Here is a 20949-nt window from a genome sequence, read left to right on the forward strand (position 1 = left end):
CTCTCCCTTCCAGGTAGCGCCGCATGCGGCAGAGCAAAGTAAAGCAAAAACAATAATAATAATTTATCAAGCAGTCCTAATGGGAACAAGGGAGAGTACTCTGTTAGGCTATAATGACAACGCATGACATTGCGCGGCTTGGAAACTGATGATTGTCAATCGGCTCATGCACTCAATAGATTGAAGCTGTGCTGGATATATACGAATTCCTGGGGCTGAGCAGATACCGTAGTCAGCAGGTAGAATCGGCTGCTCCAGTGAACTGCCGTGTTTCCGAATTTCATAATGCCAAAATCGAGCACATCTAGTTCAAATCCAGTATTGATGAAGGCCAGGAAAAAACAAATCGAAAAATTGAGGCAACAGAAGTTGAATGTAACGATTCTACAAACTGATGTGCAATACAGAGTCGAATTTTCTGTTAAAAAGGATAGCACAGCTGCCCAATATAGCATAGTAATAAACCTCCCACCAAACTTCCCAAATGATTCTCCCGTATTGTTTGTGAAACCACCCTGCTCTCATAAGTTCTTGGATGCGGGGCAATTGGTGGTTGATCTTCCAGCACTTCAAAACTTCAAAAAGAAGCCAGATTTATCATCTGTAGTGAAGCACTTGATATCAGAATTTGAAAAAAATCCTCCAATTCCGCTTGTATTGGATGATTTCCAACAACAGGAACAAGAACAAATATTACGTTCCTACAATTCCCCATACACAATGAAACTGGATGAGAAGACTCCCGCTGCAACGTCCATCAAGCATTTTGAGTCGGACAAAGAAACTCCATCCGGATCTGGAACACCTGACTTCAAAATTGATCTCCCAGAATTTGAGAACTTGTCAATTGAGGAGTTGAAAGAACTCGTCGCGGACGAAATCCAGCTTCTAGCTTTCATACAGGGTACTGAGAAGGTCAAAAACATTTCCAAGCAAAGAGACGACATCTCTGATAGGGTGGAAAAGTTAGCGAAAGAGAATTTGTCTTTGGCGGAAGATCTGAAATCGCTGCGGAATAAGCTGTCGAGCAGATACGAAACTTGCAACCAATTGAAAGAGGAATATAAACAAAATATTTCAAAGCTTCATGAGGTGACGGAGTGGATGACTTTGCCAAATCTGTCACTCACCCTACAAGTTTTGGCAGCTGAACAAGAGCAAGCATCTGAGAAAATTGTCGAAGACTTTCTCGAAGGGGAAACAGACTTGCCTGGGTTCACAAAGGACTTTTTAAAAGCGAAGAAACTGGCAACCCTTCGTAAAGTTAAAGAAGATAAAATACAATTTATGTTGAAGTAGGCTTTGTTTCCAACTGTAGTTCTCATACTTACATTGTGCAAGATAAAGATGGTGTTGTATATCATGCACCCTGTTAGACGTTGAGTGACCAATTCATTAACTTTTTATAGTTCGAGAATATTCCAATCATGTCATGAGCAGGACTATTGTACTGAAACTCTATACTCCGTACTGAATGTTGTACTAATAAGATTTCCGTACCTCAGTACGTACTCTGAAAACCCTGGCCGTTTGTGTAATCTGGTGCTATTTGTATATGATGCATTATAACAAATACGATATTAAAGAAATTATATGATTCCCTGTCCGTATTTTGACAGTATACAATGCTACACTTGGAATATGTGGTGAATATTGGGATAGAAGCTTCTAAAACGACACAAAGGCTTGAAATAGATGCGCAACATATTTTGAAGGTGTCTTCTCAATGACACATTGTATCGTGCACTGCAGAAATCCGAAATGTATGTTAGACGCTCCACATTCCTGCACAAAGGTTCACTCGGATTCGCGTGTAGGTGGAAATCGGAATACTCTCACCAGTACAAGCAAGGGCAGTATGCTGATGAAAAGATACGTGAATATTTCTATTATGTTGATCACCAAGGACAATTGTTTCTGGATGATGCGAAAGTTAAAAATTTTATAACTTGCTTCAAGGATAAGGCATTTATCGAATTCTTTTTCAAAAGAGTGCGGAGAAATTTAACAGGATCATACGAAAACATCTTTCCGTACATGTCTCTCTGCGGCAGGGAAAGAAATTACATACGGTATTTACTATTACTGCGCATAATCATGTTCAGAATGGTTGAATACCTACTCTGCTTTCCGAATTTTTGTAGGTGTGATGATACTCCGATTGTTTATACCAATCTGACTGAGATGGAAACTGATGGACTGCCTACCAGCTACTTATCCTGTTGTGGGGCAGGCGACGAATTCCTTGTGCCATTCAATCCTGAATCATTATGTATGTTACCTAACTCTGGAAGGATTTACCACGAGGCTAGAGAAAGATTTGGTGGAATCGCTCTTGTGAAGTCGTCTTTGGCCATTGAACTGAGTAGTGGCTTTCACTTCGATGGCAGTACCGGTAATGAAAAAACATTGCCAAGTGAGGAAATTGATTTAAAAATGACACCGCCTACGAAGTTCTCCTGGAAAGGCAAAGATTATTGTTTGGACAATGCGCTACTAAGCAAGTTAACAGGCGTCGATAAGCATGGATAAAAATGCCATATTTTTCTGACATTCCATGTACGATCATAATTAATAGAATTCTATTTCTAGCTCCTCTAAATGATGCAGTTTCAGTAAAGAGTGCAGGTTTCAGTTGAGAGTGAACAATTTGTTGTCCCAGCAGACTTATGTCCGAGTGCCCAGCGCAAATCATAACTACTAGGCGCTTTTTCAATAATAGGAAGACATGAACAATGTTAACCAATAAATGTTTCTATCAACGTAAAAATGTTTTTTTTTTGCCTTTGGAGAGACGGGTATTTGGGTTGGAAGAGGGTTAGGGTATCCCAAGATTAGGGTTGGATATTGTGCCCTCACCCCAAACCCAATATTGGGATACTCAAACTTCGACCCTAACCCACCCCAAACCCTAATATTCCCCAGCCCCAATCACGGAATACCCTAACCCTAATCCCAATGCGAAAAAACAAAACAATTTATTTTGACGTGGTCGTGAGAAACATTTATTGGTGATGATGGTGAGCGTTGTTCGATGTCTACCTACTATCAAAGAAGTGTCAACTACTATGCTCATGAGAGGAACTTCATCTCGTTGAAATATACGTTATACGCTTACACTGGATATTGCTCTGATGACTGGGAATATTTTGCGCTGCATTAAAGAATAAATTTTCGACAAAATTTTAGCCTGAAGTATCTAAATACATTGTTGCCTATGATACAATTGTAGTGGGCTACTTTTTTGCATTTCTTGTTGGGGCTGTCTGCAGCACCGTAACTGCCGCACCCCAAACCCCCCAATTGGGGGGGGCCCGAGCTCGAAGGGGGCCCCAAATTATTTCGTGAATTAGCATAAATTATAGAGTATTTTTTGAAAATTTATGCATTTTTATCCAAAATTTTTCGCGCTGCGCGCGATTTAAAGTTGCCAAATATCTTCATTATTTGGTACTCTTCCCCCAAGAAAAAACACGCAAGATTTATAGAAATGGGCATATCGGCGTTGGCCATTAAGACGCCACTACGCACCAAGATATATAATGATTTAGGACTTATTACATGCGACTCCAAGAAGTGTGCCAGAACGATCGGCAGCGCGAAAAGCTTGGCCGAAACGGACTGCCCTTACGCAGACCGAAAACTTCGCTATATATACAGAATAATAGGTTGAATTGTCCATAGGCGCCTAAATGACTGGCGCCATATGTTCCTGTCTTGGCAATCTGAACCTCAGAAGACAAAATACCATCCAGCAGGAAAAAAATATATGCCACTGAAGAAATACCAATTTGAAATCGTGTGCGTCTTTTAGTTTAGTACGTTAGAGCGATTCTATGTTTTTGATATAGCAGACAGGAGGTCACGAAATAAAATCATGTAACGAAGTCATACCAACGGGTCAGCCCACCCGAAGATGTTTAATTATTAATTACGGGCCCTACAGTTTCCGGTAAATCTGATAACGTGAGCAAAGAGGACAAGATATTGATAGCAATATATATGCAATTCCCGATCTTATTGGCCGATTGTATCATGAATTATCGAAAATTTTCGCGCTTCGAGCTGGCTCACTAAACAGTGCAGCTAATTTCTTGGCAAAGGGGGGGGGCGGGGCTGACGAAGTGCTGTTTCGTTCCTGCCAACGGGTATACGCCCGAAGATGTCTAATTATTATTGGGCGGTCCTACGTTTTAAAACAGACTTCGCTCAGCTCTACCGGTAAATCTGATTACGTGAGCAGAGAGAGGATCAAAATTGATAGCAATATATATGTAATTCCCGATCATATTGCCCGATTACATTCTTGAATTACTGAAATTTTTCGCGCCTCGCGCGTCTAGGCGGGAAAAGCTGTCTCTCCTAACGGACACCCAGTGGAGATGTGAAATAGCGTCAAAAAGCGGATAGCCAAAGGGGGGTCTGGGGGGCGAAGCCCCCCAGAAGTTAGGTTTATCACCCCATGGGGGGCCCAAGGTCAACGTTTTGGGGGGGGCCTGACGAAGTGCTGTTACGGCCCTGGCTGTCTGTATCTACTTACGAAGTAGCTTGGCAAGAATAGCGAATTTACGTTCAATAGCAGCAATTGTTAGCTGGCAGCATAGACTGCTGGATAGGGTTGTTCAAAAATAACTTTTTTTTCCAAATCTCACTCGCCTAGTGATTAAATCGTCAGGTTGTCCAAGAAAACGATGCACGCCAAATTTGACTCAATTCCAACCAGTAAACACCGTGCAATCTTGAAATGAAATTTTTAATTATTAAAAATTTAAAAAATAAAATTCTCATTTTTCTGTCAACCCCATGAAATTGTTGAGCTGTCTTCAAAGACGATGCAAAACAAATTTGAGTCAATTCCGACTTGTAAAAGCGTAGTTATTCGAGTTTTTCGTTGATAATTCTCGGATTATCCTTGATCCGGGAATTATCAACGAAAAACTCAAATAGTTCCGCTTCTACTACTCGGAATTGACTCAAATTTGTTCTGCATCGTCTTTGAAGACAGCTCAACAATTTCATGGGTTTGACAGAAATATTTGAGAATTTTTATTAATAAATTAAAAATTTCAATTCAAGATTGCACGGCCTTTACTGGTTGGAATTGAGTCAAATTTGGCGTGCATCGTTTTCTTGGACAACCTGACGGTTTAGTCACTAGGCGAGTGAGATTTGGAAAAAAAAGTTATTTTTGAACAACCCTACTGCTGGAGGGTTAGTAACGCACCTGATGAGTGCTACATACCGACAATGCTGTCTACATCAGTGGTTCTCAACCTTTTTCACCTCGCGGACCGGTAAAATTTCAAAAAATGTCTGGCGGACCGGTGAACTTTCAAAATTGAAATGGAGCCAAAATGTAAAGTATGCAACCATTTTTTTGCAATTATATGGTGCTAGAGAGTTACATTTAGAGGGTTTTCATCGTAACTAATTATCTTCATGATGACGTCCATGTGATTTTATGGTAGTCAGTCTGCTGAGTCGAGGTAAAATTGCCATGTCCAGTTAAACGTTCACAGTCAGTCGCGACGAAGGCTGTGGGTTTAACCGACTACGCCAACTCGAATAATATTCTTCTCTTTGACAATACCGAGAGAAGAAGCGTTTCGGAGTCGAACCAAGCACCTTGCTCATTATATCCACTGCGACCGAACGCATATGCTACTCTGCCAACTACGAATAGGCTACAATGCGCGCCGGAAGAAAATACCTCACAGCAACTATGGAGGCAATCCGTGCCGAAAAAGTGCTTTTTTGGGACCCACCAAAACGTCGGTCTTGGACCCAAAAGGCGCCAATAGCGAAAACTTTCGATCATTCATGACTGAATCGGTTTTATCGCTGCCAAATTTTCGGCACACCTTTCGGAGTCCCATGTTAGCCTAACTCAGTGGCTCCCAACCGGGGAGGAATTCCCCACTTGGGGGGAATTTTGCAATTTTTAGGGAGGAATTCCACTTTAGAATTGGATTTCCTAAATTGTTCATGTCCGAACTGTCATGTAGTCAACCAGTTATATCGGAACGTATGCTCCTTATGGTTTTTTTGTTTGCTGAAAGTATGTTCGAATGCTATTTGAAATCTCTTTTTCACATACAAACCCCCCCCCCCCCCCCATTTCTTAAATTAGTTCAGATGTGCTGCAGTTCGCAAGATAATTTTGTAGGCCAGCGACGGCCTCTCAATCAAATATATCCTAAGCGAGCAATGTCGTGCCGTAGGCCTATCTATCACAACAAGGCCTCTATTGAAAGTATTTATCTTGTATTTTCAAGTCAACATTTTCAGACAGTGACAAAATATTCCAACGTCATCGATTCAAGTCAAAGAGATCGCTAGCCTTGCTTTATTTTTAGTGAAAAGCTACCCGATTGAAAAAAGACATGGTAAACTTGGTGCAATGTGGCCGAAGCGTAATGGGTGTCCTAAATTTCAATGAGCTCCAGCAGGGAATCTGATCACGTGTATGTTATATATCAAGGCTGTAACCAAATCACGAGGCTCCCGGTCACAAGTCAATCTAACTTTCATAGTTTTACTCGAGTCAAGTCGAGTCATTTTCAATTCACCATTGAGTCAAGTCCGAGTCCAAGTCACCGAGCAGAGGGTCGAGTTCGAGTCATGGTATTATTTCTCGAGTCCGAGTCCAAGTCACACTCCAGTCAACACTGTTTGGTGACATTGAATGATGTGGATTTATGATATACTAATTTTTCTCACTTTGAGCAGTTTCTTGTCGCATTGTCAAATACCAGGATCAATAGACGAAATTCCAATAGGGTGGTCACTTTACTGTTCTTCGAAATTACTTGACTCTAGTCCAAGTCGAGTCAATACCCAGATTGTCTCGAGTCGAGTCGAGACGCTTCCGTATTTTGAGAAAATGACTCAAGTCAAGTCGAGTCATCAGAAAATGGTGACTCGAGTCAGACTCTAGTCTGGTCAACCCTCCTATATGTGAAAGTACCAATATTATTGACCAAATGCATACGCAAACTTGAGAAAAAAATTGCGAGACCAGAAAATTTATGCATAGTGATTTTTCATAACAGTTATATTAGCGATTGGTGCATAGTAAGCCGAAAACACAAATGGAAGTGCGGGGGTCTGTTGAGTCAAGCCTTCCAGAATTTGTTTGATTGGAACCAAGACCATTGTTTTTAGAGGTCTACAAAGTGTTATTACAGCACTGCTAGAAACAAACACTCGGTACCGCCCGTCTTATTCTCTCAGTCAACAGGTGTTGGCGCGGTAAAAATGACCTTTTTTAATCATCGGGCAGATTTATCCTAAGGGGGGAATTTTGGCTTAAATTTCGGCCAAGGGAGGCACGAGATCAAGAAGGTTGGGAACCACTGGCCTAACTTGATTATGTGTTGGTACGTCGTGGGGCGGTAATGTCTGACGCCGAAATGCCTGTTTCTATAAATCATGCGTATTTTTCGGAGAAGGGCACCTAATAAGCAAGACATTTAGTGACAATGAATCGCGTCAAGCGCGAAAAGCAAATGGAAAATGTTCGGAAAAGTTTCAAAAAATACGCTATGATTTATGTTCATTTGCAAAATAATTTTGGGCTCTTCTCAAGCTCGGCTCCTCTCAAATTGGGCGGTTTGGGCTGCCTCAGTTACGGTCCTGCACAAAATGAACGAATCGAAAACGAATGATCGCGTGAACTGCGCTGTTTAGCGATCAGTCAGCTCGTACCTGTTCTGTACTTGTCGCTCGCATGTCCTCAAATGACACCACGTCTTGAACTTAAGTCAACTCGAACATGTTTTCAGCCCTAATGTTACCTCACGTAGTTCTGAATCAGTTTAAAATTTGACGTTTTTTTTATTATTAACTTATCAATGGACAAGCCTTCATCATTGCATCTTGAACTTGAGGTATAAAATTGTAATATACCTGGCGGACCGGCACCGGCGGTTGAGAACCACTGCATTAGTCTACTTACTAATACTGCGACGACCAAAAAAAGTCACCAGCCACAAAAGCGGCTGATTCCTGTTTATTGCAGGGGATAATTTTGATTAAAATCGCCACCCCCGCCGGATAAAACCAATGCTTCATTTAATAGTGTCATGTTTCTCATGCAATCCATGCATTTTTGATGCACCATAGGGAGTACCGTGCAGTGGTTGACGAGCACTGCTCTACACTGTTTTCTCAACGAGATGTATTGAATCATTGATTGTCCAGTAAGCAAGAAGTGAGTGCAATGTGGTTTGCCGATGTATTACAAAACGAATCCAAAAGCGATAGAATTCATGGAGTAGGAAATATCAGGGAAAAAGCGTTATTGGCATGAGTGAGCGATACAAAAATAACAATCATTATGATGGCACTGTGAGGCATCTTATCTGGTAGGGGGTCCTCATGCCAATCCCTAACAATTCAGATCCAAGATGCGGCGGCATCTCCGAGAAGTTCACTAATATCATCCATAGAAATATCCTCATCGTTAACCGCGTTCATTATATCCGCCTCGGGGATCATGAAATCATCGCTCATGTCGGTCACTTTTTCTTCAAGGTCATCCTGTCGGATAGTGTGTTGTAATGCTTCCGCGTTGTTGGGTTCGTCATTGGTTACCCCATTTTCAGTCACGTTTCCAATATCGTCGGAGCTACAGTCCATAGGAATGGTACCGTCAACGGCTCTGCTCTCGTCGTCCGGTTGTTTCAACGCACCTGAGACTAGACCTTCAGACCCGTTTGATACAACGGTATCCAAGTCAGCACTTGAAGCATCCTCGGTAGGTTTGGACGAGTCGGCATGTAGATCACCACCGATATCTTTCATTGCAGAATCCAACTCTCGCTGCGCATCAAGCATAGCTTTGGAAGTTTCACTCTCATCTTCCCTGCCTGGATTTGCAAGATCCTCCACAGATTCCAGAACATTGCTGCTCTCAGCGGCGAAAGCCGTAGAGGACGTTTCGGCACTGTCCTCCTTGGAAATACAGATGTCCGGCACGTTAGTACAGCTATTAGACAGTGGACCCGAGTCGTGAGTTGATTGTGGTGGCACAGCCGCTTCATCTTGACGTTGTGTGTCGGTTTCTTCTGTGCATACTTTGCAATCGGCAGCAACAGCGCCGTTTTCGTTTCCCGAGCTGTTCTTAGGCAAACTTACAGGGTCAGTGGATGGCATTGATACATTTTTGCTTTTCTCATCCTCAGCATCACTTCCGACTTTGACTGTATCTTTCTTTTCATTTTTACTAGAATATGACATCAAATTTGTTTGAGATTCACCCGATACCACACTATCTGTGCTTGGTAGAGCCACTTCTCCACTTGCGGTCGCTACGCTCTCTTGAGTGCCGTTTTTAGATGCGTCACCATCTTCCAACACAATATCATTGTTCTCAGCCAGTTGTGAGGCACAATTGTTGTTGTCATGTTTGCTATCTCCCACCCCGGTAACAGCTTTGTTCTCTGTCATCTTGTCATTGCTTTGGGATGAGCAGGAATCTGTGAGGGAAGATTCATCGGTGACAGCATGCAGCGCTGGCGTTGGTTCTGAGTCTACTTCGACCATTCTTTTAGTTTGTTGGCATACTTCGCTTTTGCCGCCTTCCACAGATTTCTCTGTGACGCTTTCCGGATTAGGCGCGTCTGTTGTATCGACGCATATCACTTCGCTATCACTATCGACCGGACCATTTGATTTCTGTGTGGTAGCAATCGGTTTGTCGCATTTGGTGACTTTAAAGGTCTCGTTGTCGTCGTCCAAAACTAGAATCACGTCGTTGCAGTTTTCGGTTTTGTTGGATTTTGTGACCGCGCGCACTAGCACGTCCGTTTTCTGCGTCTTTTTATTGTCGTCAAGCTTCAAAAACACAACATCGTTGTTCTTTTTAGAAAGCTCGCCTCCGCGAGAGGCAACAGGCACTTTTAAAAATTGTTTCACAGATGAAAACGAAGCGTTAGACGTTTTATGTTGCGAGGAAACGGCCGCAGACGAAACAGCAGCGACACCGCGGCTGACATTTTGAGTCGCAACTACTCTCGAAGAGGTGCCTTGTGATGACACAGTCAGCAGTTTCGTGGAGAGGGCCGGCTCGTTGGGGTATACGGCCGTCGCTGGAATTCGAGCAGTAGAAATTTGAGACAACGGCCGGCTGTAGTTAGAAGATAGCGGCACAGTCTTGGACGATGTAGTTTGCGATCCAGCAGATTGCGGACGGCGCGCGACGGATGTCGTGGTTTTTGTGCTGGTTGCAACTGTGGAAGACGGCTTCCTGGCCCTGGCATTCCGGGGAGTAGGTTCTGAACAACAAAGTCAACGCTGCTGACATCCTAGACGTTTGCCACAATGGTAACTTACCTGTTTTGACGAAAATGTTCGCAAATTCGCTTACCGCCGTGTAAAATAGAGTATGGACGCGCACCGCGTACATGACGTCAGGTTTGAGTCCGACTAGTTTCACCAGTGTCTGGTTCAGGGGGAGCAGTTGGGTGGTGTGTGGGCCGACACCTAAATACGAGATGTGAAAGATGCAAAACCTCTGGTTACACACAGGCCAGTGGAAACGCAACCTAAATTGCTATACCTTGAAATGTTATTTTGTATTGAGTCACGGCATTGTTGGCAGGCGGGTCCCACTGAACAAGCATTGTCTCATGTGTGCATCCGTTGCATCGAAGGTTTCGAGGTGGGAGTGGTGCTGCAACACGCGCGATACATCATGTATTGCAGTTCCGCCAAGCCTATAATATGCAATCTCACCAGATCGAAGAATAGTCTGTAGTTTATTCGTTAGCTGTCCACCGGCTTGACCTGTAATCGAAAGTTGCGGACTGTTCGCTCCTGGAAACAGGAGCAAAACGGAGCTAGTAAGTGGTAACATCGGACAAACACTTTGCAACATGAAATCTAACTAGTTCTCGAGCAGTGGCTGATTAAGTCACTCTAATTTGCATGACGTAAGACCATTTATTATTTTTCCACACCACTCACAATTGTGCGCGATAAAAGTTCTGGTGCATTCTAACACCATATGACAACACTTCATGCTGTTAGAATTTTTCACAAGCATAATAGAAGAGAGTAGTCAAATAAATCACAGCTTCATAGAACAATTAGATCAGATAATAAAAAGAAAAGTTTTTTATTGAACTCACACAAGAGTCTAAATTACGAGATTAGGTGTTTACTTATTCCAAATATTGACACCAATATGACTGATTGAATTTTGCACTAATTGGTGGAATGGTGCTGCACAGACACGGACAAGTTAGAAGAAAACCTGGTTTAATGTCGGTGTGTACTGTGTACGCCACTGACGACAAGCAAATAAATGGAAATACACCACAACATACTTTGGTTGCGCCAATGTCTGCACAAGTTTCGTTTTATTAGCACAATTTGGAGACAACTAATAAATCCCACGCAATACACAGTGTGAGTGTGACTACAGTTTTATTGCAAGCTAATAGGTAATAACCCCAATCACACTATGATCTAAAAGGATCAAGAAATACAAGCTAACAACGTTAGCTCCCGCACGCAGCGTGCAGCCTGGCGAATACGTGCGAAGCACGATGTCTGTCACGGTCGATTAGTGTCCAATTACAATGAGCCATAAATGAGGAACTAAACAATAACCGCATAACGAAATTGAGATACATCAACAACATTCGTGACACCTTGATCGTGGACAGTGACGCCACAATTTGGGGTGGGTACAAATGATCAGAATACTCTTATCCACATCGGGAATCAGTTTTAGTGATCAAAGTAGAAACAGTCAATATTTTTGAGTACCAAATTCATTTTATCGAGACATATTTACCACCATGAGAGCCTTGAATCCTAAATTAGCCCTATAACAGCTTTCAGAACATGCACTCCCCGGCTTTGACACAATGTATTAGCGTATGTCAAGGTTATGGTCCACAAATACAAAATTATTTCTGATGAAGTGTAACTAGCAATATGATATTTTTGAGGTGTCATAAATGTTGAGAACTTATGGGATGTCGTGATACATGCACTAAGTTATTTAAAAAAAAAACACATTCAGACAATTAAACCTACTGGGCTGTGGGCACATCAAGAATAATATTCGTTCAGCCATGAAGTGTCAGTGTTTCTAATGTGACATCACACACAAACTAACTAGACAGGCAAGGGGTTGGGAGAGCCTCCTTGCTACGCCTAAGCTTGGCTTTCACATACCTGTGGCACCCGTCTTCTCGCCATACATATGAAATTGGTATCGAGGTTTTGAAGTATCGGGTTTACAAGAATCAGCTCTGCTCCCTAACAAAAGCGAACAGTCAAATTCCGTTCAGTAACGACGAGCCCACATATCACTCACCTGTCTGTTGAGATTGCAGCGCTCTGTTCAATATCGAAAACGTACCTTGCCGGGGCACCATCGACGGCCAATGCATGGCATTCAAAGACAACATCGACGACTTGGCGCTCTTGTTAGCAGCCGGCTCCTTGTCCACACTCGCAAAGTACTTGGCCCAGCCTGCAACGAAACATGAAGTGTCTGAAGCTAAAGGAAAACGCAAAGTGCCTCACTCACCATCGTCATCGTCGATATCGGGAAAATACCCCGGTTGTGCCAGCACTTTACGCCTCCTCTTTCCCTGGGGATTTCTGTCGATTACAGAAATTATGAAGACAACTGTCTTATCAAAAGAATGCACATAACGATGTTGACTGACGCATTATCACTGTCCACTACGCTGGCATTTCCGTGCAAGTTTTTGAAATCTTCATCACAGGCCTGCACGCCTTTTTCTTTTTCCAAACCATTCGTCTGCACGCATCGGTCCTTTTTTGGCGGTTTAACAACGGCACGCGGTTGAACTGAACGGAGATCAAACCAACGTCGTTCTGATACTGAGCATCTCAAAGTATGTCGTACGCAAACTTACAGATATCGGCAATTTTCATTGGGTTGGGCTGTTTCCGTCTTCCCTTGGTGGGCGGACTGAAAAATCCAAGTACAGGCATCGTGTTACATTGGTCTACACATATTTTTAGGCAGACAAACTCAGAGTGATTTTAGAGGTTCCGAAGGGCGCTGATTCCGAATATGACTTAAGTTTTTTTTTCAAATTGCCTCTGGTTTTGGAAACAACCACAATGGGCTATTTTGACTAAAACCTCATATTTTTGCTTTAAGTTCATATATTGAATCTACATCGGTGGTTAACTTCTTTTCTTCATTCCCCACTTCTGATTTTTTCAGAGTCTTCATTCCCCACAACCTACAATCCCTCTATCCAACCCTTAAAAATGCTCTCTCCAATAAGATTTGGTGAGACTTTGCTTAATAATGACTTTCTTATTGGTGTAAGTTCAAACGCTTCAGGATTGACAGCGATATGCCGGATGTCACTGACAAGCTGTTTATTTATTGAGTGTACCTAATATCCGCTGGGCGTCTGACCATGGGCAGTATAAAGCTTCTTGTGTGTCGGTAACTCACAAAATGTTGCGAAAGCGTGTGCTAGACGTGCTTGTAACCCCAATATTAGTAATCCAGAATTAAAAATGAGTTCTAGTAAACAACACGCCATAAAATAAACGAAGCATTACAGACCAGAGCAGTGATGTTGTAATTGAAATCGTGCTGCTATACCCCTGTACAGTGTACATATATATACTGTATGTATTTATTTTGCAAGTGCGTCTGTTCCTCACTAGAAACCCCTGAATTCCCCATAGGTTGGGAACCACTGATCTACATGTTATTTGTAGACACAGAAGAGGAGAAAATATATTACCGTTGTGAAGTATAATTTTTAGGCTTGACAGACTGCTTTTTCGACAACGAAGATCTCGCATAAGTAAAATTCATATTGATTAAATGCCTGAGGATCACACGCGGGTTATTTTTAATTTAATTTAATCAACTATCTATTTATGCGCAGTATAAAGGTAAAAAAGCTACGTTTTACTTTCCAACAGGTGAAATATTTCAGGGTTACTACAGTAATTTGGGCTTTTCTAGGCGTATAAGTATCCTCTAAACTAGAGCCAATCTAGAATTTTTTCCTTTTGTTGACTAGTGTAATCGATTGTTCATCTGTAGAAGTACTTGGTCTGACCTTGCGATTGACTAACAAAAATCAGATAGATCGTACATTGGTGAAAATGTTTAGGTCAAAGACAGGCTAGTATTGTCTGACATTTGTGAATGAGTAATTGGAGGAAAAATCTATATATGAAGTAGACGGGTTTTACTAAAAAGTGGTTCAGTCCGTCATTTTAACTATACTTCAGCCGCATGCCACTGACTCGTATTTACGTATTTAGGGGGCAAATGTTTTGTCACTAATAGTGGTTTCAATAATATTTCCTTAAAAATCACAGCAACAATCATTGTCGCAGACACATTAGCCACAAATTAGGACATCGGTTTATTAGTAGAAGAAACATATATTGATGGAGGTTAGATGAAGATTTGGGAAGTTGGAAGATATTCATTAAAAATAAAAGTATTTAAACAATACATCAGTACTGAAAGCTAAGAGAATTAAGGCTGTGTAGTGTGTATGGCAATTGGAATATGAACATCAGGATTTGATGAGGTAGTTACATTAATAGAGATATATTGATGTCATCATTAACAGAATAAGCAAAAGTAATTCATGCATCAAGATCAAATCTTATTACAATATACTCAACAGCAATAGGTGTCCAATATTAACAAATCACTGGACAACTATCAGACATATGTAATCGCCTGCTTAGCCATCGCACAATTCAGTAACTTAAGAAGGCGGGTCATTTATAACAATTAGGTAATTCATACTAGCGATGACGCGGTTTGGGTGTATAGGCCTTTGCCTACCTCAACAGAACATGATACAACAGTGAAAGAACCTTCATCACACGTCTCACGCTTCAATACCGTAAATGTTTTTGTTTGCCAATTCCCAGACACTAGGTGTTTATCAACAGTTTCCAATAAAGGCGTGGGGTAATACAAAAAGCTCTTTCATACTTGACACCTGTACTGGTATACAGCAGCCTATTTATTTGACGGGACTACGTTCCCAGTAAGCATATAACAAGAGGTTTTCAGACGAGCAAGAGTCTGTCACTCCGAGAAAGAATATCATCAAGTAAGATTTACACATGAATACTGCATACTGGATATCATCTCACGCATGTATAATGTATATGCTTGGCTAGAACTGGTCTTTTGCAACTGGAAGTTTCAAGTGTTACAGCAGTGAATTTTTGTACTAGAAAAATGAAAGCAAATCTGAACGTCAGCACAATCAAGGTACAGAAGAGTCAACCTACGGACACGCATCTTTATGCTGAAGAGATACCAGCGCAGAATACTCGAAGCATCCACGTGAGTGACCAATAACATTGGATTGCACTCTATGCATATGCAAATATATGTATATTTACAATAATGTAACTGTTACTTTCAAACTGATGATGGGTGATACTGGTACAAATACTTTGTCATATTGGTCCAGCCAGTCTATACCTTTCACGAATTGCTTGAATATTAAATAGGAGGCAGTAGTTTGTAGGTTCTAGCTGTTGAATTATGTGTATTATTTACTGAATAGATGGCACCCTCTACAAATAGGTAGGGCTGGGCACAATTATTTGAGTACTCGAATCTGAATCGAGTACTAATTTTAATGATGCGAGTTGAGTAGTAAAATACGATTCTTACGAATACCGAAATGATACGCTCTTCGCCGCTGAAAGTTCATTTATCAACGAGAATTATAGTTTCGATACTTATTTTCACTGTTGAAGCCTTGAAACCTTGATTGGCCATATCGTAGCATACGAAACATATAGCACAAAGCTACAAACGTTACTGGAAATAGCACATTTCCGAAGTCATGATCATCCCACAACATTGTCAACAAGTGCAATGGAATCGGTATGGCCGAAAAAATACCCCAAAGTATCTTTAATGTGATGGATAACAGGCATTATGTTCTTTGCGGTCGCATAAAAGGTACATATTTGATTAAACTTTGACATAACAATTCTATTATGACGCCGTAATGAGTGATACTCGATTACTCGACTCGAAGTACATTATATGATCCAGAAACGAATCACTCGGGTACTCGACTTTGCCCAGCCCTACAAATAGGTGTCAGCAATGCCTTCGACAGTGTGTGCATACGGCATTGCATTCGTGTTCCACGCCTACCGTACCATCCAGTCGGCTAACGTATATTGTATTGCAAAACATCTTTTCGAATGATGTCAAAAAATAAATCAAATTTGCTAGTTGTAACGTTGAATCTTGGAAAGTATCATACTCAAAGAGTTTCTCGTTTGAGAGCGTTCTAAATTGCGTCACCTGCAGGACATGCTCACTTGACCTATCCCTCACTTCACTATGACATAACACTCGTGGAAAAGTGTGATTGTCGCAAGTGGCGGTCGCCAGTGATTATTATATGTGTGGCCGCCGCATAAAACCTAGCCATTGGCGAGTACAATCCATACCAGTGCCAGTACCAGCACAAGTCTCTTCCCGTAAACAAAGGAAGGATGAAAAACTTCAGCCAATCTGTTATGGCCGGTCCTACACTGGAAATGCCAAATGACAAAGAAACTGCAATGTTCAACAACACTAATATGCACACTTTTACAGAGCAAAAGATCACCAGAGCTTAATTCAGGGTTTCAAAGCCGACGACACTATGGTGCACCAATCACACTACCGCCTATGTATCTCAGTGCAGGCTTCAAGCAGTTTCAGAAGAACGAATCAAATTTGAAACGATCGCGAAGCTAAAGAGACAATGCCATCAAAATATGCTTCTCTGGACAAGGCAGAATCACGCCACTCTAAAAACTGAAAAAATTTGAACTTTTTCCATTGGCTATCAGACAAACGAAGTTTGGTGTATCTTAAACGAATTAACCTCTGCTGCGTTTCCATGTTAAGCTGCTTCAATTGACAACTGCTTTACGCATGAATTTCAATAAATTACACAAATGAAATGAAGTCATCGTTAGTACAGGAGGGCACAAGACACGACCTTGACAGCAAATTTGGAAGCTAAGTTTCGTGCATATCCATTATCCATGGCTCAGTTATTGCAAGCATATACATTTATAATTTTGAACTAGCTTAACAGACTAGGTTTCAATCATACAAATATGTATTTACCTGATCTCAGGAGCATCCGGTATAGGCGGCAATTCTGGCTTAGTCTCCTCAAAACTATCAGTCGGTATCTTAATTCAAACATGGCTGTCAAGTCAACTCGCCTTACAACTGAGAGAGACTTACTGGCAGTATATCTTCAGGAGGCTCCTCTTTGATATTTGACAGTATCGGGTCATCGTCATCGTCATCCTGAAGGATGATAGGAAATTTGGTTTCTTCATTATCAGTTTTTCCAAATATTTGTTCACGCATCTCGTCATCCGCATGGTCGCTGCAAAACACCATTACTTACACCTCGAAAAGAATAGGCAAACACGACATATTAAAGATGAGAATTTCGAACTGTGAAGACATTGCATATTGTCATGGACACTGCAGAAAATACGAGTGTTTTGAATCAGGATAGGTTTTCAAAAGTCAATATAACTTGTAAATGTTTCTGAAGTAGTTCTACAATCTATGTGTGGCTATGACATTTTTGGCACGAGAATAAAAACTCAATGCAAACTACAATTTTAAGGATGGAACGTTCAGTGGCCTTGCACAATGCTTGCAGTCAAAAAACGTTGATATGGCATTCCGTTCAAAATTTCTATACTTGATTGGGATAATCTTTGCTAAGCGATATAATCAATGAGATTTCGCATTGATTAGAACAAAGCATTCAAATATCATATTGCTCGCAGAACGAATATGCACATTTACCAAGTCGCAGAATAAAATGTCAAGGCATTTCGGGAAGTATGTATGCAGGAGGACGTCGGAAAATTGATTAACTTACCGCAAAACATGGTCATGAGAGGCCTTTTCGCAAGACGTCACATAAACGCACCAACGGCATTCGTGCTGATATCTGAAATGGTCCCTCAAATCCACCGAGGTCGCCTCCAGTTTTTCGTGGCATTCCGCGCATCTCAGTTTTCCCGTAGATCCCTTCGGCAGCGCTACACTGAGAGGATTTCTTCACAATCAGTGGACCAGACAACCTTCATATATCCGCCGTTACATACCTGACCTTCCTTACGCAATTGGAACGTTTAACAGGGTATAGGTAAGTTGGCAGCTCATCCGAATCGGGACTCCTCAGCATTTTTGTGTGCCGGACTGGGCCTTCATGCACAAAAGGCCTCTTTGATCCTAAATGATAAGCTGATTCATTGGACGGGTAACTACAAAGGAATATATATTCCGATAATCACCTGTTTTCAAGATATCGTCAGGTTTCTCATCCTTGTAAGGGGCCACTCGGACATATATCTAAAATATAAATCTCAAATCGGGCCATGTATTAGAATGCGGCTTTCTAATCACAAGTGTTACCTGGCATAGGTGATAGTTCTTGAACTTAGTCACCTTCTCTTTCATGTAGTTTGACTTGTGATCAGATCTCAGGTGGGCAGCCCTTTCGGCGGTCGAATTGAATATCAGCCGACATTTGCTACATGCATAGCCGCTTTTCTGTAACGTTAACAATGTGCTAATTGTCAAAAATCATGAGTTGTCACTGGTTAGTCAAGCTCCCGCACCTTATGTTGAAGAACGTGTTTCAAATATGCGTTACCGGCATAACACATTGCTAAGCAGAAGGGACACATCAGTGCGGTTGTATCAATGTGTTGATCCCTGCAAAAAATGTTTCGAAAAGAACTTTATTATAGAGAGGTGGCACGCAGGAATCGAGATTAGATCAACTTTTGTAATCGTTTCTTGATCGATCAGGTATTCTCCCTTCATAGAACTTGTTTTAAGGCTATATCCTATTAATTAATGTCAGTTATATGCCACATTGAACAAATTTGGTAATTTTTACCATAATAAATTCATCGCGTTAAGAAACAAGGCTGCGGCTGGATCACTACTTCACGGTAATGTTGTTTCTAGTAACATATGTAGCATAGTGCAACCTGTTTTAGATGGTGCGTGCGATACGACAGGGGGTAGTCTCAAGGGTTCCAAGGTGGGAAAAAGTATCGAAAACTACAATTTCCGTGCTAAAAGAAATTATCACTCACCAGGCTACTCTACACAAATCATTGTCCCAAACTTATTTAATGCATAACAATATCTTCAAAACAGTAATTAATTCCACTAGGGGAATTTCAGTAATGAATGAAGATGAACCGTGTGACCCCACCACTAGGAAAGCGTACAGTAATGTCGCAATGGTTTAGCGCCACAAAAAAATGAGCCGTCGACCCGGACCTGAAATGCTTCATCACATCGGAATGAACAGAAGAGCGATAAGTGCACACTTTGCAAGAATAAGGCGCTTCATTTTGTACATGATGATCCTTCATGTGGATGAGAAACTCCCGATCAGTTGGGAAATGAACCTCGCAAATCTTGCAAGTACCTGAAGAGAAATCAACATTGAATTGCACTTGCACACATTCAAGGTTGCTTAATGGATGTAAATCACTTGGTATTCTTAACAGGATGCTGTTCAGCACAGCTTTACTAGAGAGTTGGAGTCATAGTTTTTTACTTGTCAAGTCCCAGTAATATTATGGAATATTAGTGAGTCAGTCGGAATAGATTTGATTAGGAGTCTGAGTCAAAGCAAAATTTTAAAGACTCATGATTGGATGTAAATAACCAAAAAGATATTAAGTTTGAACAGAGAATTGACTTTATTTATACACACAACACATACATAACCAAGTTGTACGAAAATAACAGCCTGAAAACATCTCTGCCTCTGGGAGACGCAGCTGGTTTACACCTCTAATTAAAAGCGATTTGATAAGTCGACAGGATGCGCTTGAATCATGCAGCATGAGATCTCGTCATTTCGCATTCAAATAAGTATGATTTCTCGAATCATAATATATCCACGGCAAGGAATCATAGGTGGATCTACTGATCATCCTGTGCAAATATTCGGGCAAATGAATTATGCTCCCCATCATATTGATTGTCCGCAGCTGGGTTTTGGAAATCTCAGACATCATCAGTTTTGAATGGATGTGATATCTGCAGGCCACCCGTCTTAGTATAGGTTTTATTCAATTCAGTATGCGAATAATGGCCTACTCATTGCCAGTAGCACACACATATTTGCGTGATGCCACATTCCCATCAAAGCATAAAGGAATTTGACGGAATGGATAATTAATTTTGAAAGAACCTGATGTCATCGAGAGAGTGAGAGTCATATTTAATCAGACTTATTGTTCTTGGTCTAGATGAGTGCATTCGGAATACGAATACTCAGATTGATGTTGTTTTCACAGACGGAGAAAAATATGAGAAAAGACATTGTGGCATTGTTTGATTGAAACACTACATTGTGGGCTGCATCAAAACAAAATTTGGCAATGATGATATGAAGTATTGGAACTAGATATGAGACATAAAAATGATAAGGTCTTGGAAAGGACAGTGTTACAATACTCGAAATAGCCTCATCCTATCTGTGCCACTCGAGTAATGCAGTGGCAAGTTGAAACTGGATAGAGTCATTGGTCGTGTGTAGAGAACAAGAACTTGTGCGCTGGCCTGGCACAAATGTGGGATGTGCATTCCAGCACTCACAGGTTGTGTCGATAGAATGAATGCGGTTATGCAATCGTAAGGAGTTGGTGCAAAAAATATAAAATCTTACTACTGGCAGGAACTGCTCCATGAACATTTTCCAAGTGGCATTGAAGCAAAAATGGCGAATTGTATTCCTTATAGCAATGGTAGCAGATGTTTTTTGTGTCATTAACTTCTTTTTCCTCCCACCCATTGACTATTTTATGGCGAGCGTGACTCATCAGTCTATTGAATAATAATATTGATGAAACCTATCTCGAAGCAACACA

The 20949-nt window shown here is 41.3% G+C and overlaps 3 protein-coding genes and 1 long non-coding RNA gene across 6 annotated transcripts in view; 3 read left to right on the forward strand and 1 right to left on the reverse strand.

Moving 5' to 3' along the window:
• LOC145441354 (vacuolar protein sorting-associated protein 37A-like) lies at nucleotides 1-1626 on the forward strand. The gene has a single exon (XM_080319202.1). The coding sequence runs from the start codon at nucleotides 286-288 to the stop codon at nucleotides 1297-1299; it is 1014 nt and encodes a 337-aa protein (XP_080175328.1). The 5' UTR covers nucleotides 1-285; the 3' UTR covers nucleotides 1300-1626.
• The window catches only part of LOC145441360 (uncharacterized), a 370726-nt gene that overhangs the window by 288498 nt on the left and 61279 nt on the right, over nucleotides 1-20949 (forward strand). The gene's annotated exons all lie outside the window — the stretch shown is intronic.
• On the forward strand, nucleotides 1346-16974 carry LOC145441355 (UPF0598 protein C8orf82 homolog). Of its 2 annotated transcripts, XM_080319203.1 has the most exons (4): nucleotides 1346-2072; nucleotides 2145-2316; nucleotides 15227-15340; nucleotides 16622-16974. In XM_080319203.1, exons 1-4 carry the CDS (start codon nucleotides 1762-1764, stop codon nucleotides 16763-16765), a joined length of 741 nt encoding a protein of 246 aa, XP_080175329.1. In that variant the 5' UTR covers nucleotides 1346-1761; the 3' UTR covers nucleotides 16766-16974. The 2 variants fall into 2 exon arrangements, 1 of the variants encoding a protein (XP_080175329.1); XR_013915803.1 differs by lacking the exons at nucleotides 1346-2072; nucleotides 2145-2316 and adding an exon at nucleotides 14409-15101 and having other exon boundaries at nucleotides 15229-15340.
• The window catches only part of LOC145441353 (uncharacterized), a 22358-nt gene continuing 9626 nt past the window's right edge, over nucleotides 8218-20949 (reverse strand). Inside the window, exons 5-22 of the mRNA XM_080319201.1 lie at nucleotides 20748-20905; nucleotides 19346-19496; nucleotides 18670-18766; nucleotides 18464-18601; nucleotides 18343-18400; nucleotides 18154-18280; nucleotides 17925-18092; nucleotides 17267-17414; nucleotides 17144-17211; nucleotides 12903-12958; nucleotides 12690-12834; nucleotides 12548-12621; nucleotides 12332-12490; nucleotides 12190-12273; nucleotides 10738-10818; nucleotides 10562-10675; nucleotides 10336-10485; nucleotides 8218-10277 (exon numbers count right to left, since the gene is read on the reverse strand). Of these exons, the coding sequence (XP_080175327.1) occupies nucleotides 8398-10277; nucleotides 10336-10485; nucleotides 10562-10675; nucleotides 10738-10818; nucleotides 12190-12273; nucleotides 12332-12490; nucleotides 12548-12621; nucleotides 12690-12834; nucleotides 12903-12958; nucleotides 17144-17211; nucleotides 17267-17414; nucleotides 17925-18092; nucleotides 18154-18280; nucleotides 18343-18400; nucleotides 18464-18601; nucleotides 18670-18766; nucleotides 19346-19496; nucleotides 20748-20905 (3856 nt within the window). The 3' untranslated portion in view covers nucleotides 8218-8397. The remainder of the gene's footprint in view (nucleotides 10278-10335; nucleotides 10486-10561; nucleotides 10676-10737; nucleotides 10819-12189; nucleotides 12274-12331; nucleotides 12491-12547; nucleotides 12622-12689; nucleotides 12835-12902; nucleotides 12959-17143; nucleotides 17212-17266; nucleotides 17415-17924; nucleotides 18093-18153; nucleotides 18281-18342; nucleotides 18401-18463; nucleotides 18602-18669; nucleotides 18767-19345; nucleotides 19497-20747; nucleotides 20906-20949) is intronic.

Source organism: Botryllus schlosseri, chromosome 6, assembly GCF_051294905.1.
Source record: "Botryllus schlosseri isolate E-star chromosome 6, Bs_hap1, whole genome shotgun sequence".
Lineage (NCBI taxonomy): Eukaryota > Metazoa > Chordata > Ascidiacea > Stolidobranchia > Styelidae > Botryllus > Botryllus schlosseri.